The sequence below is a fragment of the Leucopleurus acutus genome (assembly GCF_964270905.1).
Source record: "Leucopleurus acutus genome assembly, chromosome: 16".
NCBI lineage: Eukaryota > Metazoa > Chordata > Mammalia > Artiodactyla > Delphinidae > Leucopleurus > Leucopleurus acutus.
Window position 1 is genome coordinate 62965720 of NC_139158.1, and position 20673 is coordinate 62986392.

General features: G+C 41.2%; 1 protein-coding gene and 1 long non-coding RNA gene across 2 annotated transcripts in view; one reads left to right on the plus strand and one right to left on the minus strand.

Annotated features, from left to right (window-relative positions):
- Positions 1 to 243: 243 nt before the first annotated feature.
- EIF2S2 (eukaryotic translation initiation factor 2 subunit beta) lies at positions 244 to 19058 on the minus strand. Its single transcript, XM_082858213.1, has 9 exons — positions 18925 to 19058; positions 13462 to 13639; positions 11889 to 11992; positions 8701 to 8836; positions 7896 to 7996; positions 7141 to 7289; positions 4734 to 4790; positions 2488 to 2573; positions 244 to 1837 (listed from the first exon to the last, which is right to left on the minus strand). The coding sequence occupies exons 1-9, from the start codon at positions 18937 to 18939 to the stop codon at positions 1662 to 1664; spliced, it is 1002 nt and encodes a 333-aa protein (XP_082714339.1). The 5' UTR covers positions 18940 to 19058; the 3' UTR covers positions 244 to 1661.
- A 229-nt stretch (positions 19059 to 19287) lies between these two features.
- LOC309973784 overlaps positions 19288 to 20673 on the plus strand; it is a 97616-nt gene continuing 96230 nt past the window's right edge. The window contains exon 1 of the long non-coding RNA XR_014326840.1: positions 19288 to 19390. This is a non-coding gene — a long non-coding RNA (uncharacterized lncRNA). The remainder of the gene's footprint in view (positions 19391 to 20673) is intronic.

A 20673-nucleotide genomic window follows, 5' to 3' on the forward strand; every position in this document is an offset into this window, starting at 1 on the left:
CAACCCATCATTTTAAATGGGTCTGCTACAGTCAATCCAATTTTAACCAAACAATACCTCAACTGGACTATCTCAAAGAGTTAGGATCATTCCAGAGAATCTGTTTTGAGAATGGAGTTAAGAACTGGAGTTGAAATTGCCAGCCTCTCACCAAACTGTAAAGTCCCATGTCTCCCCACTAAAGAAATGAACAAAACACACATATATATGCACAAAAGCGCTAATTCCACAAGAGGCACTGATCCTTGCTTTATTCACACGGTAACATCTGACATTGGGAATTGTGTGGTATAGATACAAAAGAAGGAAGATGAAATCATAAACAGCAGTTGAGTTCATTAGGGCAGTGCTGGCAGCTCAGCCAGTGTGTAGTCCCCTCAGGTCCTACTGGGCTGAGGGAATGCTCTGCCCCCTCCACTGCTTCTTGGCCAAGATGCTTTACAACACTTGGCCTATACTTTAAAATTAAGGGTCACAGTGATTAAAAACAACACGGTCAAGACATTCAAGGCTGAGTGACTGCTCCTGGAATAGTCTGGCAACAAGAAAGTGAGGAGCAGCATTATGCCCTTATCCTTGGCAAGTACGTGCAAGGCAGATCACAGCAGACATGTAAGATGATCTTTTCCCCTGTGCTCAGTGGAGAAATACCTTTTCGGCCAAAACCACAGAAGGCAGAACCAGAAGGAAGCCCCAGAAGCACCACACAAGCAATATCACCTCTTAGTTTCTCATGATCACATTTAAAAGCTACTTTAATACAGAAAATAGAAAAAGCATTTGTGGTGGGTCCTTGTCAAATCCAGAACACAAGTTGGGGAGGAAAAAGAAAAGCTTCCTCTAGCATCATGGTTTGGACTCTCAAGAGTTCTCTCTACTGCACATGCCACACCACTTCCTCACCAACAGAGGCCCAACGGGTTTTTCTTGGAGTGCCAGTTACAAGACACACCCAAAGGCTGTTATCTCTAAACTTCTCTTAGTGGCCAATAAGGAAGAAAATGCTAAGGAAGGTACTTAGCACCTTGTATTCCCTCATGTGGTAACAGCTGGAGGACTTAGCAGTGAGGTAGTGGCAACAATCCTCACATAATGAAAAGAATTCAAGTCTATAAAATCGTTCTCTGGACACTGAAAACAAGCTGTCCTCCCAGACCTCATCCTCCAACCACCCTCTCACGTGAAGCTGTGTCTACTCCCGGTATACCGGGAAGCTGAGAAGGAAAATGGCTACCCAGCTGAAGTTTCTCAGGACTAGGATACAGAGACCTCGCCAGAGCCTAGGCACAAACTGTTCTGCTGAATTCATTAGGCATAATTTTTTTTTATAGAAAAGAAAACTGAAGGACAAACCAAATTGAAAGAATCACTGTTATAATAACTTTAATTTATCTTGCATTTTACAGAAGTCTATGAACGATTTTAAAAAAGCACCGCCTTACCCCATCATATTTCTCTGACAGTTGTTAAAGTAGGCAACGAGTATGTCAACAGCTTGAGCAACGGCATCTTGCAAGAATTTCAGACCAACCGGCCACACGCCAAAGAACTTGGCAGCTTTTCTATCTTGTTTTTAATACAGTGGTATATCCACTCTGATGGTAAACCTGTCCAGCCAAATCTCCACAACACACTTTGCAAAATCAGTGGTGATTAGCAAATTAGTTAGCTTTGGCACGGAGCTGTGCTCGCTTGCCTGTGACAGCCTGGAAGCCAGTTTTGATGCTGGCAACAGAGCATCGAGAATGACAAGTTTCACACTGTAAGAAGTAGAGTCGGGTGTCCTTTTGCAGGATTGTGTCCGGTGATCGGCACGTGTGACAGGTGACATATTCCTCTGCAGGAAAAGCAACATAAGGAATTACCTGGTAGCCACAGTGAGCCAGAGATTTCTTTCTTCTGAAACACTTCTACTGACTGCAAGCCCAAACCAGGAAACCCAAACCCAAACCCAAACCCGGAAAGCTTAGCTTAGCTACACTTAGGTATTCTAGGGGTAAGAAAACACAAGCTATCTGATGTGATGCTTCACGTACTTAACAACAGGTTGAAAAAAAGACCCCGAATGTCCAAAGAAGCAGTGACATTTGCCAAATGCCTACTCCTGGCTGTGTTTACAGGAGAGCCACTTAGAGAACTTACTAGCTTTCCTAGGTGGGAACAGATCTGCCAATTTTAAGTGATTAGGAAGGTAACAACTGGGTCAGGCCAGGTGTGAGTGCAGACAGATTTCTCTGACTTGGCCTTCAGCCTGGAACCAACCAGCAGCCTTGATCAGCTGGGTCGTCTTAGGAAATCCAAATCCCTCCCCATGACCCCTAATCGGCCACCAAGAGCCACCTCCCACCCAGCTCCCCACCACTATCATTTTCCCTCATCTTCTAAGGCCAGCCTTTCCAGCTTCATTAAAAATCAATGGCGGTCCCCCAAAATATTTCCGCCCAATAAGAACATTTCAGAGCGACATGTTAGAAATTATAAACTTACTGATATATCTTCTCAAAACATTTTCTATTTGTTTCTGTTGGAATCTTCCTTTAATTACAAGTTGGTTATTACCATCTATAGAACCACTGTGAAAGAAAACAAAAATATGTCCATTATTATTTTCTTCCTATAAGGAATCAAATTCCAGGGCCTTTACATTTAATGAACTTAAAATATATTCAATGGCACAGGATAAGTTCTAGGAGCAGTACTACCTGGTTTCTCAAAAATTATTTTTAATTAAGTAGTTGGTACCTGATGACCCTATTTCCTGACATTAAATTCAATTTTCAATTAATTAAGTCTACAGCAACAAATCTGATTCGTTAACTGATTTTAAGTCTAAAACAAATTTATTCCTTAACTGTCTGTGTGATGACCCATTCACCCAACAAAAGGACAATCACACTTTTACTGAATGCATACCACATGCAAAGCAGTGAGGTAGGCTATAAACACATGCAAAGCAGTGAGGTAGGCTATAAATACAAAAAATATGAAAGGAACTACAGATATCTTTAAAAATTCTAAGACTAAATCTTTTGATTCAGTTACATACAGCTGATGAACATGTTCTAAAACTGTGGTGATGGTTAACTATGTGAACAAATTAGAAACCATTGGATTGTACATATTTACATGTGTGAATTGTATCTGTAAAGCTGTTACAACCCTCCCCCAAAAGTACAGTTGAAATCACAGGCCTCATATTGTCAATGGTGCTTAAAAAGAAACTTTTTGAAAAGAAGTTGCTGACAAGTACTTTTGAGAAAGCAAAGCTCTCTGCTAGACGTCATGTGTTAAAAATTACAAATCACAAAGTGAAACAACAAAATTCAGCCAAGCAGCATTAAATTTATATTTGCTCCGTATCTTATTATAAAACTGACTTTTGCAAGAACCTCTCCTGTGATTCTCCTTTAACTATAAGAGTTTATTATCATCCTGCATGAACTGCAACCCCTAATCTCTAGGCTACAGTGACTTCAATGCTTGATGCAAGAAATTTTTTTCATTCACTGTCAAAAGAAATTGAATTTTCTCAACAACCCTGTAATATTTAGCCCACTGACCATAAATTCACTGGTCACAACTTGTTATAATTTACCTCACCTCTACAAAAACTAAATTATTCTGAGAAGTAGGAAAAACACTACCTTTTACTCCTTCATCAGTTAATACAAGTTAAAAACAATGATTGTAACAAATTTACATTTAAAACAATTCTTCCACAACACAGTCCACATATCTACCACTGGTCAAGTAAATTACTCCTTAACCCCAAAGCAAATACAGCCAATTCCAACAAACTGAGTTTCAAGAGTAGGAAGAGAACAGGACACCTCAGTTATCTCTATACTGCCAGCAAGGCACAGGATTAAGGCTCTTAAGAGTTCGAGCTCCTGAGAAAGGCAGACCTGAGTTTACATCTTGACTGCAATTAACTAGCTATGTTACCAACCATACAACTTCATTTCAGCAAACCTGTTTCCAAATGTGTAAGACAAGGGTAATATTAGTTTCTAACAGTTCACATAACTGTTTAAAGATTGAGATGGTACCCAAAAAAGTGCTTGGCATACAATGGGCACTCAATGTCTTAGTCATATTTATTATGTCCTAATTCTGCATTACTTATTTTTAAAGGGACATTCAGCTTCCTATTCCTAGCACTTATGGCCAAACTAACTGGGATGGGCTCCATGGGACACTGGCCCTCCCGAATGGTGATGGACTGGCGTGGTGTCTTCAACAGGAGAGCCCTAAAGACAGGGAAGTAACTATTTAATTATGGATACCTGTTTCAATGTTTTTCCCATGCCACTAATCAATTTATAAGCTGTACTTCATCCACAGCCTATTTACAATTTAGAAAATAAATTCTGTCCTAAGAAAATGGCTTCCTCTGAAATCTGGTATTTGCTCCATAAAAAGACCCAGGAATTCCAATTAACGACAGGAAATTCTCTAAACATGGCAGAGCCATGGTGCTCACTCTGGTATACCAACAGGCCTGTTCACAGACGAGCCAATGTGAACTTTGTTTCCTATTCCCAAGTAACCAACCTCCCACAGAAATGAACAAGTTTTCCTCCTTCACTGCCCTAAAAGTTCCTCTGACAATAAAGTGAATGTTTTTTTTTTTTCTAAGCGTGTTACATATCTTTTCAAGTTAAGAGAATTTCTTATGAAATGTCCATTAATACTGTAAGTAACTATACATAAATGTGAATATAGTTTCTTACCTTGTACCCAATTCAGCCAATAAAAATGCAAGGAGATGTTTGGGCTGACGATGTAATCTAAAAAGAAAGTGGAATAGTATAAACCTTATCTTTCATGGAAATCTAACCAAACTTCTAAAAACCTCACCCTGTTCACTGTTTTAATTTGTTATTACGCAGCTATTAGGTGAATTTTAGCACAGTTCATCAAACTCTGAAATGAAGATAAATGATACCATTTGTTTACATTTCAAAGCCCATAAAACAATATTACATTTTATTTACAAACATATACACATTGGTAAATGTCTATAAACAGGGACAGGAAAGGTAAATACGAACTTTAGAGGATAAAATCTTTTTCTAGGAAGGAAGGTAAAAGGGATCAGAAAGAGATATAAAGATGGCCTTAAACTGTAACTGTAAAGCCCTCTTTGTAACGAAGCAAAAAGATCTGAAGCAAATGTGTCAAAAGGTCAAAATACAACAAATTGAGGTAATGAATACTTGGGTATTTGTTATGCTAATTCCTATATATTTCCTGTTTGCAATTTCTTTATTTAAAAAGAGCGAAGTGTTTCACAGCAGCACAATAGCAGAAAATTTAAAACAGCTAAAATATTCACCAACTGGGAAGTAGTTAAATAAATTACGGTACATCCATTCTATCTTGCTTTTAAAATAATACAGGTCTCTAAATACAAAAAAAACAAAAAGATGTATCCACATAAAATGAAAAAAGCAAATACAGAGCAAGGCCACTCAGTATTTTCACTTTTTTTTTTTTTTTTTTGCTGTACGCGGGCCTCTCACTGCTGTGGCCTCTCCCGTTGCGGAGCACAGGCTCCGGACACGCAGGCTCAGCGGCCATGGCTCACGGGCCCAGCCGCTCCGCGGCATGTGGGATCTTCCCGGACCGGGGCACAAACTCGTGTCCCCTGCATCGGCAGGTGGACTCTCAACCACTGCGCCACCAGGGAAGCCCCTTTCACTTTTTAATTCTATTCATTTGGCACTGTTTGAGCTTGTTCCAATAAGTAGATATTACTATTACAATTTTAAAAAGTTATTTTTAAAAAGTTACAATTTTAAAAAGTTACTTTTTCCCAAAAATGTAATGAGTAAGGGTTGGTGAAAATATAATAATAATAATAACACTTACGTTGCTACTGGGAGTATAAACTGGTATAAACTTGTTGGAAAGCAACTGCCAATGTTTGCCTTAAAAATGTCCATTCCTTGTGACTAGGCAATTCCATTTTGGGAATTTTTGCCCTAAGGCTCTATTCTGAGATCTGCCGAGATACATGTATCTCCCAATGCATCCCAATGCAGCCATAAATAAATAAATAAAATATTTAAAGCCTTGTGCTTCAAAGGATGGCAAGAAAGTGAAAAGACAATCCATACAATGGGAGAAAAAAATTTATCTATATATATAAAAAAATATGTTGTATAACTCCTAAAAACATTTAAAAGACTAATGATAAGGGTAAAAATTTCACAATATATTAAGAGAAAAATATGTTAAAAACCAGTACAATACCAATTTATTTAAAAATATGTAGATGCATAAAAGTAGCAAAACAAAAATATTAAACTATAATTACCTATCTCTTAATGGTGGACTTACAGATGACTTTTTTTCTTTAGTAGGTCTATATTTTCTAATTTTTCTATAATAAGCATATACTACTATTGCCATCAGCAAAAAAGTCTAAAACCTTTTAAGTCATGCCTAAGCAATGAAAACAAGTGGTTACTCTGGGCAGGGAATTTTTAGTGATTATATTTTCTTTGTTTACTGTTGTTTTCCCTTTTATCTGCAACAAGCATGTATCACTTATGAAACTAAAAAGAACAGGAGATAAGGTCAGTTGCCCTAAGGAACCTGCCAGAAAAGATGTAGCTGAGGAGCTTTGAGAAGAGCCAGCCCCAGACAGTGACCTGGGGGTGAGACAGGCATGGAATGCGATGGTAATTAAGAATGTCGAAATCTCATCAACTGTGTCTTGGCAATAACCATCCAAGGAAGAAGGACATTAAATTCAGCTGCTTTCCCAAAGCTCACTGCTTGTACTTGCTTGGCAGGCCCACCCCAGGCTGATGAGCTTTTCCACCTCCCTGGGCTCTCCAGGCCCCTGTCTAAGGACTACAGTCAGCCTTCTTACTCTTCACTCCATCTGGTTAGGATCGTCTCATGAGTCAGCATGAGTGGGCTTTTCTCACTTCTGGATGCCCAATAAAACAAGCCTAAAGACCTGTGAGTCAAAAGAACTGATGGACTCGAACTGTGACCTCCCTCGACCCCACCCTGACACCTGTGCATTCTTTCTACTTTTTAATAGAGTCCACAATAAGCATATTTAACATACACTCCACTGAGAATCTAGCATTTGGGACGGAGACACTGCATTAACCAACTTACAATTTACAGATATCTGTAAAGTTGACAAAAGAAGTTTTCTTGGTTCCTACTCGGACGACCTGTGGAGGTTTCATGACAAATTTCCTTTTCTCTCCAGCAACCATATCTGGATTCTTTTCCCTCATGATGTTGAACACTCGATTCAGTAGCTATAGAGATAAAGTGGTATTCGTGTACAGTCTTATTAATAGCAGGAGTATAACGTTCCCACTTGAGTCATTGTGCTTTTCCTTTAAACAGAACAAACTTTACTTTTTACTAAATGTACACACACATCACATGTTCTGGGAGCTCCCTGAAGGCAAGACTCAATTCTCAACCAGGAACTGGTCCCTTATGGATGCTTAATAGTTCCTTGTTCAAAGTTAAAGGAATGAACAAGCCCCTAATTCTACTGTTTCTGTGGGAAAGTATATAGTACCTGGAGAAGTAAAATTCAGACTACCCTGAACAAGCAAACTCCAGACTACTATGGCCCCCTATTAGCCACTCCCTCTCCCTACTGTCCCCCTTCAGTGGGGCTCCAATGGCCTCAGAAGTTCATGGATTCAGATGGAACAGTGAGTACTATAATGACTGCCACATTGTGAACAGCCTGCCCCAAACGTCGGCATCAGGCAGTGCGACCTCTCTGGGTCTGTTTCATTATCCACCTATACTTCAATGGCCCTTTCAATTCAGGGAACATTTATCCTGCTTTTGTTTTGAGTTCTACTGAACAGTTCAGCCCCCTTTCATAACAGAATTTGTCTTACCTCCTCATATGTGTAGTCTCTTTCTGAACCTGCCCAAGCAGGGCCTGTCTGGTTACTGAATGAGATACCATCATCTTTTTTGCTGTCTTCATCTTCTAAAGCTACAGATAACAAAGACTGTAAGAATGAGGGGTAGAGCCTGATACAGTAACAAAAAGGGGAGAAGGGAGAAGCAGATCTAGAGAAATGAAAGCTTCAAAGACATCTGGTCTTCCTTCCCACAGCTGCATTCACAACAGCCTCAAGCATAAAGGCATCAAGGCTCACAAATAACCCCATATTCCTTAAGGGGATGTTACGATTTTCAAAAACCACCCTCTAGGAATGTGTGGTAATACAAACACATTGAACTGTCTTGATTTAACAAACATAAGATAAAATAATGCACTGGGATAAATAGAGGAAAAAATGTTCAATTGTTTTGAAGCACTTAAGAAACATATACATCCATAAAAACCCATCTGCTGACTATACTAAAGTTCTCTAAAGCAGCTATAGCACTTAGAAGCTAATAAACAGCACTTTTAACAAAATAGTAAAAGATTTTTTAAACATTTAAAATTCAGTTACAGTAATTGTCCCAATAGTCTAAATCAGTATGCTTTAATGTAATCACAATTGCCAAGTTCTTCCCCCATGAAATCTTTTAAACTGTCATTATGAAGTTAGATTCTGTTTCCTTTTAGCTTCCATTATTAGGCAGTGGAAATAAGGGGCAAGAAAAAATAAATAAGGAGGCCACCCATGGAAGAGACTAGGCCAAAGGCTTGTGTAGCCTAGAAATGAGCTAAGTTCCCAGTATTACCTTCATCTTTCTCGAGTATTTCATCCTCATCTGGGAACTTGACATTCTTCTTTTTCTTCTTTTTATTGCCAAGCATAATGTCAAGGTCATCCTCTGGTTCAGCTGGTTCTTGAACATCACTTTCAATCTTAAGGTCCTAAGAAAGTGAGATAATAGTCTCAACATTTTGCTACTAGGATTATTATTATTTTTAAATGACATGGGCTGACATGGTTTTGGAGGAAAAAAAGATATTCAAAACTGAAGTTACAGATCAGAACTCTCTCTCACAGGTGAACCAAACTGGTTCAGAGTCTGTCATTTAAACTGGAAAAATTTTAAGACACTTTTGTGGGACCTTTTCCTTTCTTTTATCCACCAGCCTTGGGATCTTACTATAATTATTGTCCATGTTTTTAAATCAGGCCACTGTCAGAATCAAAGAAACAAGGATTCTTAAATCTTCTCAGTGACAATCTTCAGCAGGAATGGGGTTCAGGAATGTTTTAAATAAGTTTCTAAGTATTCTGATGCAGTTCGTAGGAGGGTTTTTTTCCTTCTGACACCAAATACGTGATGTTTTTCCACCTCAATTCTCCAACTCTCTGACACTAACTAGGTGACCTACAATTCAATGCAGTGCTAACACTACCCAGAGTTAGTGACAAACTCCATGGGTTTAAGGGCTCAGTCACATAAGACTGTCTTCATAGAGGCCAGGTACAAGTATAGAGTCCCCATGTTTCCCATACATATGTCCTACTTCAAATTCAGAGGTTCCCACACACCCCTGGTTCAATAATTTGCTAGAAGGACTCAAAGAATTCAGGAAAACACTTTACTTAACTATTACTTTATTATATTATATATATGTATATACACACACAATATTATAAAGGATATGCTCAGAAATAGCCAAATGGAAGACATGCATAGAGCAAGGAAAGGGAGGCAAGAGTGCAGTGCTTCCATGCTCTCTTCAAGTATACCACTCTCCCAACACCCCAGTGTGGTCACCAATCCTGAAGCTCTCCAAACCCCACTGTTCAAGGGTTTTTTATGGAGCTCACCCATGAAAGAAACCCATGAAAGGTTTTTTGTGGAGGCTTCATTATGCAGGTATGATTGATGAAATCACTGGTTCTTGGTGACCAAACTCATATCTAGAGATTCCAAGAGTCTTAGGAGCTATGTGCCAGGAACCAGGGACAAAGACCAAATATTTTTTTTTATACCACAGCCAGCCTGGCACCAGACTGAGGAGGTCTTTGGGCATCACTTCAATAGATAAATCCATGAAAGAGGGAGAAGGCAGAACCCACGGAGAATTAGGGTCCTATGATGAATGGATAGAGACAAGGTAAAACTTGATCCCAAGATTAGCTGCTATAGTCATGGATGTAAATAGGGCATAACCTTGAAATGAGATATAAAAAACCCCAGAAGAGCAGAAAGGGCCAGTTTCTGTCTCCAGCCTTCTAATCTCACCTCCTTTCACCAGTGTATCCAACTCCCTGCCCTGAAGTGTGCCATCCACATCACCCATCAATATCTATTTTTGTGCACTTACATCCTGAACTACTCTGTAAATGGCTATAGTAATTTTAGAAATCTAATCAGCAGAAAAGTTGGAATAGCCGGGACTAAAAGAAGCTCAGCCTTGAGATGCCAAATCCAGCTGTGTAGTCTCAGTGCCACTTTTGGCCATCAAAGACCAACCAGCCCATGTGTATTAGCTGGATAACACCAGACAAGAAATCTGATACTAACCTAGTCTCTAATAAGATGGCAGTCAGTAAATGAGAAACTCAGACACGCTAAATATAAATGAGCACACATCAGCCAGCTTCTAGTCCTATATTATTATTTATTTTATCCCAGTAAGATCTATTTCCAACCTAAGGCTAAGACCCAGTGAAAGGTAGAGAATAGCACATAGTGTTTTTGAAGATTTTTCAAAAGCCCTGTGGTGCTCTGAAAATTCAGGGGGAGAGTAACCCAAGATCTTTAAAATACTTCAGGCTCAAGTTAATGCCCATGTCTTGCCTGATAAGGGTACTTGTAACCTCTTACGTTATGACTTCAGTAGCAGAGAAAAAAGTATCCAAGCACTAAATTAGAGCTTGTAAGTGGCTCTTCAGGACAAAAGCTACTAGAGAAATTGGTTAAGCAAGACTTTCTGTGGCACATCTCTGATGTGTCACCTTGTTACCCAGGATATTTATATCTCATTCATTCAACATAATTTGAGCATTTCTCTTTATCAATTTCCTTATAACAGTAGGAAGAGAAGAAAATCCCCAAACAGGGAGAGAGTAGGATAAATCCAGGTAAAATAATCTTGTTCTAAAGAACTCTAAATTATCCCTGAACCTCCAAAAACAGGAAAAATATCTTATTTGTTTCAGTACCCTAACAATTAGCACACAATGCCTGACTCACTATCATCATTAACATATATTTGCTGAATTAACCAAGTCATTAAAATTGTGACATTGTTTCCAAAACTCAATGAATTACTGCTATGTGTGGGATACACCTTATTTACTTGAATTTGAGCAAATAAATAATTTACCAAAGAAAAATTTGGGTAAAGGGCACAAAAGGGGACAACTTAGTGCATGTGTATGTGTATTCTCACTCCTTCTCTCTCATAATTCTGAGATATTTGTATTAGAAATCAATCCAGTAATAAGACAATTACAGGGCCTCAAGTCCCTACAAGATCAGAGAACTCCATAAAACCAACCTGAGTGCTCTGGTTGCCTACAGACTATAAAATCATCAGCCACCAACCACCACAGGCTGGGGTTCATTCTTTGCTGCTCAGAAGAATACACATAAATTTGTGTATCCTCAACATGCTACCAAAAGTTTAACAGAAGAAACTATATTTGCTCTATAGGATTTCTCACAGAAGTCTCTCTCCTCAGCCAATCTCAGTATGATTAATGACAAGTGGCATTTTGTAATCATCTTAATGGCACACAATACAATGTGTAAAACCTAACTTTACATTCCTTTGAACCATCATCCCTTTAAGATACCTAGTCAGACAAAAATCCCAAGAAACTGACCTTAACAGTGGTGACTAAATACTTAATAACAAAAGCAAAACTAGTAAGAGATGAGACAAACAGGGAGAAACATCAGCCACTAGCAACCTTTCAAGAGGTCAAATTTTACCTTCAATAAGAAAGCAATACTACCTTTACACCTTCCTCAGCTTCATCAATATCAAATATCTTTTTTGTTTTTTTCTTCTTTTTCTTCTGATTAAAGAAGTTCAAGTCATCTAGATCATCAGAAGCATCTAAAAAGAGAATTGAGATTCTCAGTTATTAACAGCAGAAGGCGAAGCATTAAATTATGAGTTAAACCAATGTTTCAGCTATTAATCGATCAAGTCACCAGAATAGCGAGATTGGTATTAATTAGCACAGTAATTCCTCCACAACCACAAAGGTTAGGGTTCTGAAAACAAAATGGCAGGTCAACTCAAAGCTTTGTAGGAGAAATCTGGCTAGGGGACCATGTTGGGAATATTTATTTAGTAATCTGACCATATGATGCCTCATTGTTCCCAAGACAAAGTCAGGGTTCTAACATAATTTCCAAGGCTCTCCAGCTTTATCTCTCTACTTCTGCTACTCTTTCATCTGTGACACCTTAATTCCTAGTTCCAGCTCAACTGAACTACCTCCACTTCTTAGTGAAGTGTGTGTCTCTCACCTTCAAGCCTTCCTATGGGCCCTCTCACACAGCTCTTACCTTCATCTCACAGGATCTTTGTTAGGAGTTACTTCCACCAAGAAGTCTTCTCTAAGCCTATCCCTCCTGTTCCCCAACTGGGTTAGGTGTCCCCTAGGTGCTTTGATAGTACCTTCTACCACTTCAACAGAGGTGTTTACCAGCTGCTTGTCTATCTCCCAATGAGATATTAAGGGGCTATGCCTTTCTCACCTAAATCCCAGTGCCTAGCTCAACGAGCTACTCAATCAATCAGGCTACAATATGAATAAAATGAGATTTTATCCACCATTAGTGAGTAATAATGGGTTTGGTTCAATAAGTTTTCCATTTGTTCTGCCCTACTGTACACTAGAAATATTTTTAAATGCCCCACTACAAAGTTTTTCAAGGAGCTATTTATGAATTAATTTTGTCTTAATAAAAGAATGATTTACTTTCCAAGTTTGTTTTAAACATGTATAAGATGCTTAGCACATGGTATATGCTCAATGAATGTTAATTTTCTCTATCCCTAGTACAGTGTCTTCTATTCAATAGGCATAAATGTTTACTTAATCATTTATTTCTAATTGTCAAATGCTGTCTGTGTTAAAGCACAGAGTGAATAACTCATGCTGGTGTCTAAACCCAAACATTTTAGGCTGTAATTTTAATCTCTTCTATATGTTTTCAAACTTGTTAAGACACAAAACTGTTTATCTTGGTCCCATTTCTTCCTGCCTACACTCAAATACAACCACCATTAAAACTGGAAAAGAGACATCCCGAAAGGCTAGACTAGAAGAACCAGCCCTGGAGTAACAAAGTTTTGTCATCTCTGTCTTGTGGATTCAGTGGAATTTTCCCTGAAACAAGTCTTATCAGAAATCTGGCAAGGTCCCATGCACACAGACTGTTGATGGCCTCAGCTTCACTGTAAGATAGCCTCTCAGGCTGAAAGGACACTGTGTGCACAAAATCCAAAACACACTGATGGAAGAGAACCAGGTCTCCCAGGACAACAGTGACTCTCTCATGTCTGCCACTTACCTTTTTTCCTACTGTCCTCTTCATCGGCTTCTACATCTTTGTCCTCAGTTGGCTCTGGCTCCACTTCTTTTGTTTCTGAGGGCTGGGTTTCTTCTGTCTGGGCATCCCCTTCCTCATCTAACATAAAAGGCTTCTTCTTCTTCTTTTTCTTCTTGCTCATAGTAGGATCAAAAATCATCTGTTTAAAAGATAATTAAAAAGAAAAGGGGACCACGTGATTAGTTTTAATGATACTCACATTCCAAGTATGCTGTATTCTCAAAAGGCATACTCTTAAAAGAAAGAGTATTTGACGCATTAAAGTATCTAAAAGGATTTTACAAAAAAAATATATATATATATGTACACACACACACACACACGTAACCTTCCTTATACTATTAAAAGTTGAGGGGGTGGGCTTCCCTGGCAGCGCAGTGGTTGAGAGTCCGCCTGCTGATGCAGGGGACACAGGTTCGTGCCCCGGTCCAGGAAGATCCCACATGCTGCGGAGTGGCTGGGCCCGTGAGCCATGGCTGCTGAGCCTGTGCATCCGGAGCCTGTGCTCCGCAACAGGAGAGGCCACAACAGTGAGAGGGCCGCGTATGGCAACAAAAAAAAAAAAAAAAGGAAGTTAAGGGGGTGCTTCCCCAAAACATATGTACATGTCTTTTAATTTAAAATTATCACAAGATAACAGAATTTAGGAAAGGGATCTTAGCAATAACTCATGCTTCACCCCTCGCTTTATGAATGAGAAAACCAACGCCTAGACAAGTCATACGTGTTTTATTTAAGGTTGGTAACCTGGGGTTGCTATACCAGGAGACTTGAACTGATTAAAAAAAAACTTAAAAAAATTTTTTATCCTGAAACTCAGACAAGCCTTTAAGGAAATCCATCAGCAGCCCTTCATGTAGCAAATCTCTGAGTAAAAGAAACTTCTATACAACCTTTTACTCTGCTTTTTGTTTCTGGAACATTAAAAAATACAGATAAAGTGTTTAAAAGCACAAGTCTAGAACCTAACTGACTGAATTCAAATCCTGACTCTGGTTCTTACTTTTGTTACCCCAGGTAAGTTCTTGCCCTCTCCTTGCCTCAGCTGTAAAATGGAGATCAGTAGCAGAAACAAAACCAAATCTCACGAGATTATTAGGAGAACTAAATAAGTAAATAAATATAAAACACTTGGCGCAGTGCCTGGCACAAAAGTACTCAATAAATGTTAGCAATTATTATACAATTTATATAATGCTTTACAGTTGACAAAACATGGTATCTCTTGATCCCTATCACTGAAATTTCATCAACTCAGGGTGATCTAATTTCCAAGACATATCATGAAACTCAAAAAAATTCCCAAAACTGATTCTGATTAACTTAAATTCCTTTATGTCCCAAGTACATTAAGGAAACTGAGCTACACTGAAACCAAACTATGGTCTGTAATAAGGTAGGGTAGTATAAATATAGTCCTCACCCAATACAGAAGGATTTGCAAGACATTCTGGAAATTGATACAGCCTCATTTCAAAGTTATCCCCTCCAACCTTAAGAAGGCTCTAATTGTATAAATGAGCAATTCTGAAAAGCAGTCAGTCTGAGGAACATGATCTGGCAAACTTAGAGAAGAGGATAGAAGAGCCAGGAGGAAGGAGTTCCCCACTGCTGACCTACTGGGTCTTGAGTCACCCTACATGGAGTGCTGTAATCTGTTCCAGGGAAGAAGCTATAATTCATCCTTATTCCTGAAATATGGAAGTTTGGCAAAAGGACAGACAACACTCCAGGCACTATAAATTTGGTTGTCTGGCAGGGCTTATAGTTCACTTACTGCATTTTTTTCAAGCATCAAGTTCCCTAGAATATTAATTATCTTTTAACTATTATTCAGCAAGACAGACTAAAGGTAAGGGGGATCCTAAAATCATCAAAGGACATCCTCACAACCGCCCTGTTATGCTCTGAAAAACATTCATATAGGTCCACAGGGAAACAGTACGGTTGTAGCCTTGTAAAGGGTTATAAACATGAAAGAACTGTACACTGAAGTAATTAACACCTCTCTCAATTACTCTCTCTGGATACTTAAGACATAAACTCATTGCCTCATTTTATTCACACCACTCAGCAAAACCAGACTTTAAAAATATGGAAATAGGGATTCCAAAATAGTGCCCAAAGCAGACCTCCCCCAAACCACAAGGTCACATCAGTCTTAACTTTAAAAATGTGGTTTCTGGGACTTCCCTGGTGGTCCAGTGGTAAAGAATGCACCTTACAATGCAGGGAACGTGGGGATCGGGGAACTAAGATCCCACGTGCCGCGGGGGCCCGCGCAACAACTACTGAGCTTGCGCACCTCAACTAGAGAGCCCGCGTGCTGCAAATTAGAGAGCCCATGAGCTCTGGAACCCGGGCACCACAGCTACAGAAGAGAAAACCCAACACCACAACTAGAGAGAAGCCCGCGTGCCACAATGAAAGATCCCACATGCCTCAATGAAGATCCTGTGTGCCTCAACTAAGACCTGATTGCAGCCAAAAATAAAATAAATAAATCTTTTTTTAAAATGTGTTTTTTTTTTAAGACTTTCATATCTGACTTAACAAATTATCACAGTCCATATGTTTTGTTTATGAAACTAGCTGGGATGTGAGACGCAAATAGTTGCTCACAGTACACTTATGGAAAAGCACAGACTCTTCTGGGCTTTCTTTTTTTTAACTCTAGATAGAACAAAGCCTTCAAGTTTTCTCTTTTCAACTTCCCACACTGGGTTGGGTTAAAGAAAGTGAGGAAAAGGGACAGCAGCAAAAGTTACCCTGACAATAGCCTAAAGTGCTTCAGCAAGTTGGAAGCCTACTCCCATCTATCATACCTTATTCAGGATGTTAACTTTAAGGCCACAGCACATCCCACCCAGAAGGCAGGAGTGAGTTACAAAAGCACCCAGAGAAGCAAGGTGAGCAGAACAAATGCTCTGAAGAAATGTGTCGTCATCTCTGGGTGATAGGATTCTGGGAGATTTTTATTTCTCTTTGCATTCTTCTGTGTTTTGTATACGTCATACAACACATATTCCATTTTTAATCAGTTTCTTTTGTAAAACACCTTACTATGTTGTGTGACAACCTGACGTTCCGATACTTTGTGGATGGGGCCTAGTAATAAGCAATAATCTTAGCTATTGACAGCACTTTAATGCCTGCAGATTAGGGACTTTTTCCTCACAAGGCAGCACTCATATTTCTAGAATACTGCTTTTTAGAGGTCATGGTTCCACTAGTTTAAAAGAGATTATGTTATGTGAGTTTTGGGCTTATTTGCCAGGTTTAAAAGGAAGTGTGTGCAGTTTATGACAACTATACATTAAAAAACTATTAAAAGAAAAAAAGGAAATGTGAAAAAAGAAATAAATTACTTTTTAATAGTAGGTTCTTTAATGCTCTATCCTGGCTACCAGGCAGCACTACTTCCACTGTAGGGAATCCATCACAGTTTATAAATCATTTCTATGTACAAATTTTCACTCGATCCTTACGTCTGTAAAGTAGCCAGAAGTTAAGGATCGGCCTAAGAAAACTTACCTATCCAGCAGTATTAAAGGAACCAGAACCTGCACATACCTTCAGAGTGGAAGCCAAAGGCAGGATTCTAGTCATACTAACTTGCTGTGTGATCTTGGGCAATTTAACCTCCCTGAGCCCTTATTTCCTGTTTACAAAATGGACTGGTAGATCTGAGAAATGCAAAGCTGCTTAATACTTTATGGGCTTCCAAAGTCCTCTGCTGGAATGCTAGTTCTGACATCTCTGCTTGACGAAATCCTTTTCACCCTTCAGTAATATTCCACTTCCTTTGACATCTGATCCCACTGCTAAAACTGAACCCTCCAGCCCTCCAAATCGCTGTTAATGGCTCTATTTCTACCTCCTATACCAACTAGTAGTAAATCTCTTACAAGACTTGCAAGTACTTTACCACAGAAAACCGAACACAGAATAGCACCCCAGAGAACTCTGCACTATATAGGTACTTTATTTGTTAAAGGTTATGAAAAGCTTAGAAAATGGGTAGAAACAAAACAAGCATGAGACACTGCCAGTCTCAGAACTTTTGAAATACAGTGGCCTAGAGCAATGTCTACCATGACCTCCAAGCAAGAACCACACACCTCCCTTAGACTCAGTTTCCTTCCTAAGAGAGCGAGACCCTCCTAGTCACCTAAATGGAGATTTGGAATTCTACTACTGGCTCAGCCACTTACTATTTGATCATGAGCATCATACAACTCTCTAAAAGCCTCGGTTTTCTCATTTCTAAAATGGGCATAACAATACCCACCTTAAAGGGTTGTCATGAGAATCAAATGAGAGCTCAGAATCCCCTCCAGAATAAAATCCAAATTCCTTAACTTGGTCTTCAAATCCCTCCATGAACTACCTACTACCTATACTTCAAGGGATTAACTCTAACCAAATTGGATAATATTCTACTCCCTTGCCCTGGATCAGGCCTTTCCACTACTTGAGGAAATTCAAAGCATTTCCAGGGTCTACCTCAAAAGCCAAAGCTCGAAAAAGCCTCGACTTTTTCTCTTCCTTCTCTCCGAGACCCTATTGGCCAAGCACTCAAATGTTTACAGAAATTAATTATAAATTCAAGGGGTTTTTTCTGGTGGGGAGAGCTGGCCGGTAAGCGGTAGCTCTCCCAGCAGTGTTTATACCTACGGATATCACTTAAAGTCAAGTTTCATTTTAGGTCGTTTGGTTTTAAATAAACTGGGATAAATCTGGCCAAAAAGGGATTTGAGGAAATTTGCTGAGGTACAAGCACGACAGTATAAAAAGACCCAGGCATCTTTGCAACTCAGACTTCCCGCTGACGTCGCTGAGAGCTCTGCTAAGGAAGGCTCAGGGACTCCCGCCCTAAAACTTTCCGAAAAAGTTAATCACTTTTTCAGGCTGAAGGATCTTTTCCTCTCGTCCTACCCCCCTCTACATGAGAACAAGGGTGGGTGCCGGGCAGGACCAGCCAGCCTGCAAAGTTTTAAACTAGGGCGCTCCACCGGAGCCAAGAGACGCTCCTCTAGGCACCACCAGCGCCCAGAGAGTGAGAGTTGAAGCTGCACCGTCAAATCGAAGGGAATGCAGGGGCCGCCAGCCCCAATCTCGTTCAGCTGGGGCATTAACCGGGCATGCAAGCTCTCTTCTGGAGGGCGACTCAACGTGCTCTCCATTCCGGAAACGCCGGCCACGGGAGGACGCCGGCCTCAGCGCCGCCACCCTGAGGAGAGCGGGGCACGGCCAAGCCGCGGTTCCGGAGCCCTCGCCGGCTCTGCCGCTCCGCGTCGCCTAGGCCCGGCTGCCCCACATGGCGGCGGCCGGCCGCTAGGCCGCAGGCCCAGTCTCCCACACTGGGGTGGGTCTGTATCACTGCCTCCGTCCCTAGACCTAGCGCCAGCCTCAGGCCCTCACCTCGTCCCCGGACATGGCTGCGGCTCGAGTGGGCTCGGCACGGACGGAAAGTCTGACAGGTCAGCCCCAGGCCCAGGCTTCAGCGTTGCTCCTGCCGACACCTCTCCCACCACCGCACTAGGCTCTTGCATCAGCGAAAGGGAACAACACCCCGCCCTCTCTTCCCAAGAGTTAGAAATGCGCCTGCGCAGAGACCGCCAAGGCGCAGGCGCGCGGCGAAGCCGACCTAGCGCGCTCCGACTGGCGCGAGTTACCAGGCGACGCCGCGGCGACAGGCAAGCCGGGACTTGTAGTCCGCCTAGGAGAGGCGGGCGCTAGCGCGGCCGCCCCGCGACCCGGGCGCGTGCGCGACGTCTGAGGAAGCCGGCACGGAAGGTTCGATTTTGCCTGGGGGCTGCCCTTACCTTAGCTTTTGGAGGCGTGGAGAGGCCGCGCAGTTCTGCGTCGCTTGCGGAGTGAATTCGAGGTGGTTTCTCCTGGGTTAGGGTGGTGGGTAAGGCACTCAGTAATATGAACCCGTCGGGGCTTGTTTCCCTGCTGCTCCCTCCACCGTGCCCCATTGGGGTGTTCTAGTGTTTCAGGAACTCAAAGTTGGAGCTAGAGGCGCACACCTCACTAAAGGGTTTTACTTCACGAGAAATTTAACTCAACAGGCTGGATTTGAACTTGGGAGGTCGGCTTCTCCCTGTAGACGGGAGAGGAGACGTCCCCTGAGGAGAAGCGGCCTGGCAGGAGGCATTCTGTCGGGAAACCTTGAAATCCTTGTTTGCGAAGTCTCTGCTTGAACGCTGCGGGTGCAGTTCCCCTTGAGGCATGATGATAGCAGTTACCCTTTAGGGGGCTTTCACTATTGTCAATGCCTTCCAGCCAAATACCACCGAGATCACCTGTCTAGTTGATCAAAGCTGGGCTTCGACTTCCCTGGTGGTCCAGTAGTTAAGAATCCGCCTGCCAATGCGGAGATACGGGTTCGAGCTCTGGTCCGGGAAGATCCCACATGCTGCAGAGCAGCTAACTCTGTGCACCACGAGTACTGAGCCTGTGCTCTAGAGCCCGCGAGCCACAACTACTGAAGCCCACGTGCCACAATTAACAAGCCCAGGCGCCTAGAGCCCCTACTCTGCAACAAGAGAAGCCACCGCAATGAGAAGCCCGCGCACCGCAATGAAGAGTAGCCCCCCAGTCGCGGCAACTAGCGCAGCAACGAAGACACAACACAGCCATAAATTTTAAAAAAACCTGAGCTTATTGTCTCCTTGTAAGGAGGGGAGACACAGCATGAGGCACAGGGAGACATCTCAGGAAGAGGGTGCTGGAAAGAATTTACAGGGTTTGGGCTTGTGTTAGGTAATTTGGAGGAGGGCTCCAGGAAGCGGGCCTTCTCTCTGGATTGGATGCTATTAGGAGGTGAAGGTAATTCTATGATGGGGTATTTTAATCATTATTATCTAAAAAGGGAGAAGCACCCTCATGTTAGCCAGGATAGGGGGATATTTGGTCTTTTTGTTTGTTTGTTTTTCTTTTGTGGTTGGGACAGCATTCTTGTTTGTATTCAAACATGTTTATGGAGTGGTTTTGTTTTTGTCTTATCCATCATGGTCACAGAGTGGCTTTGTCTGATGTTGGTGTTTTGTGAAATTGTTTATGTTCAGTAGGGCAGCACATCCTAGTTGATAACACCAGCCTAGCTCCCCATATTCAGGAGCTGCTTTTCTCCCTCTCACTGTGCTTCATATCACTTAGTGTATA

Coding starts and splice junctions, on each gene's coding strand:
- EIF2S2 (XM_082858213.1), bottom strand. Junction 7,997..8,700: donor AATACTCGAGAAAGATGAAG/GTAATACTGGGA, acceptor TGTTATCTGTAG/CTTTAGAAGATGAAGACAGC. Junction 7,290..7,895: donor GAGACTACACATATGAGGAG/GTAAGACAAATT, acceptor TTATCTCTATAG/CTACTGAATCGAGTGTTCAA.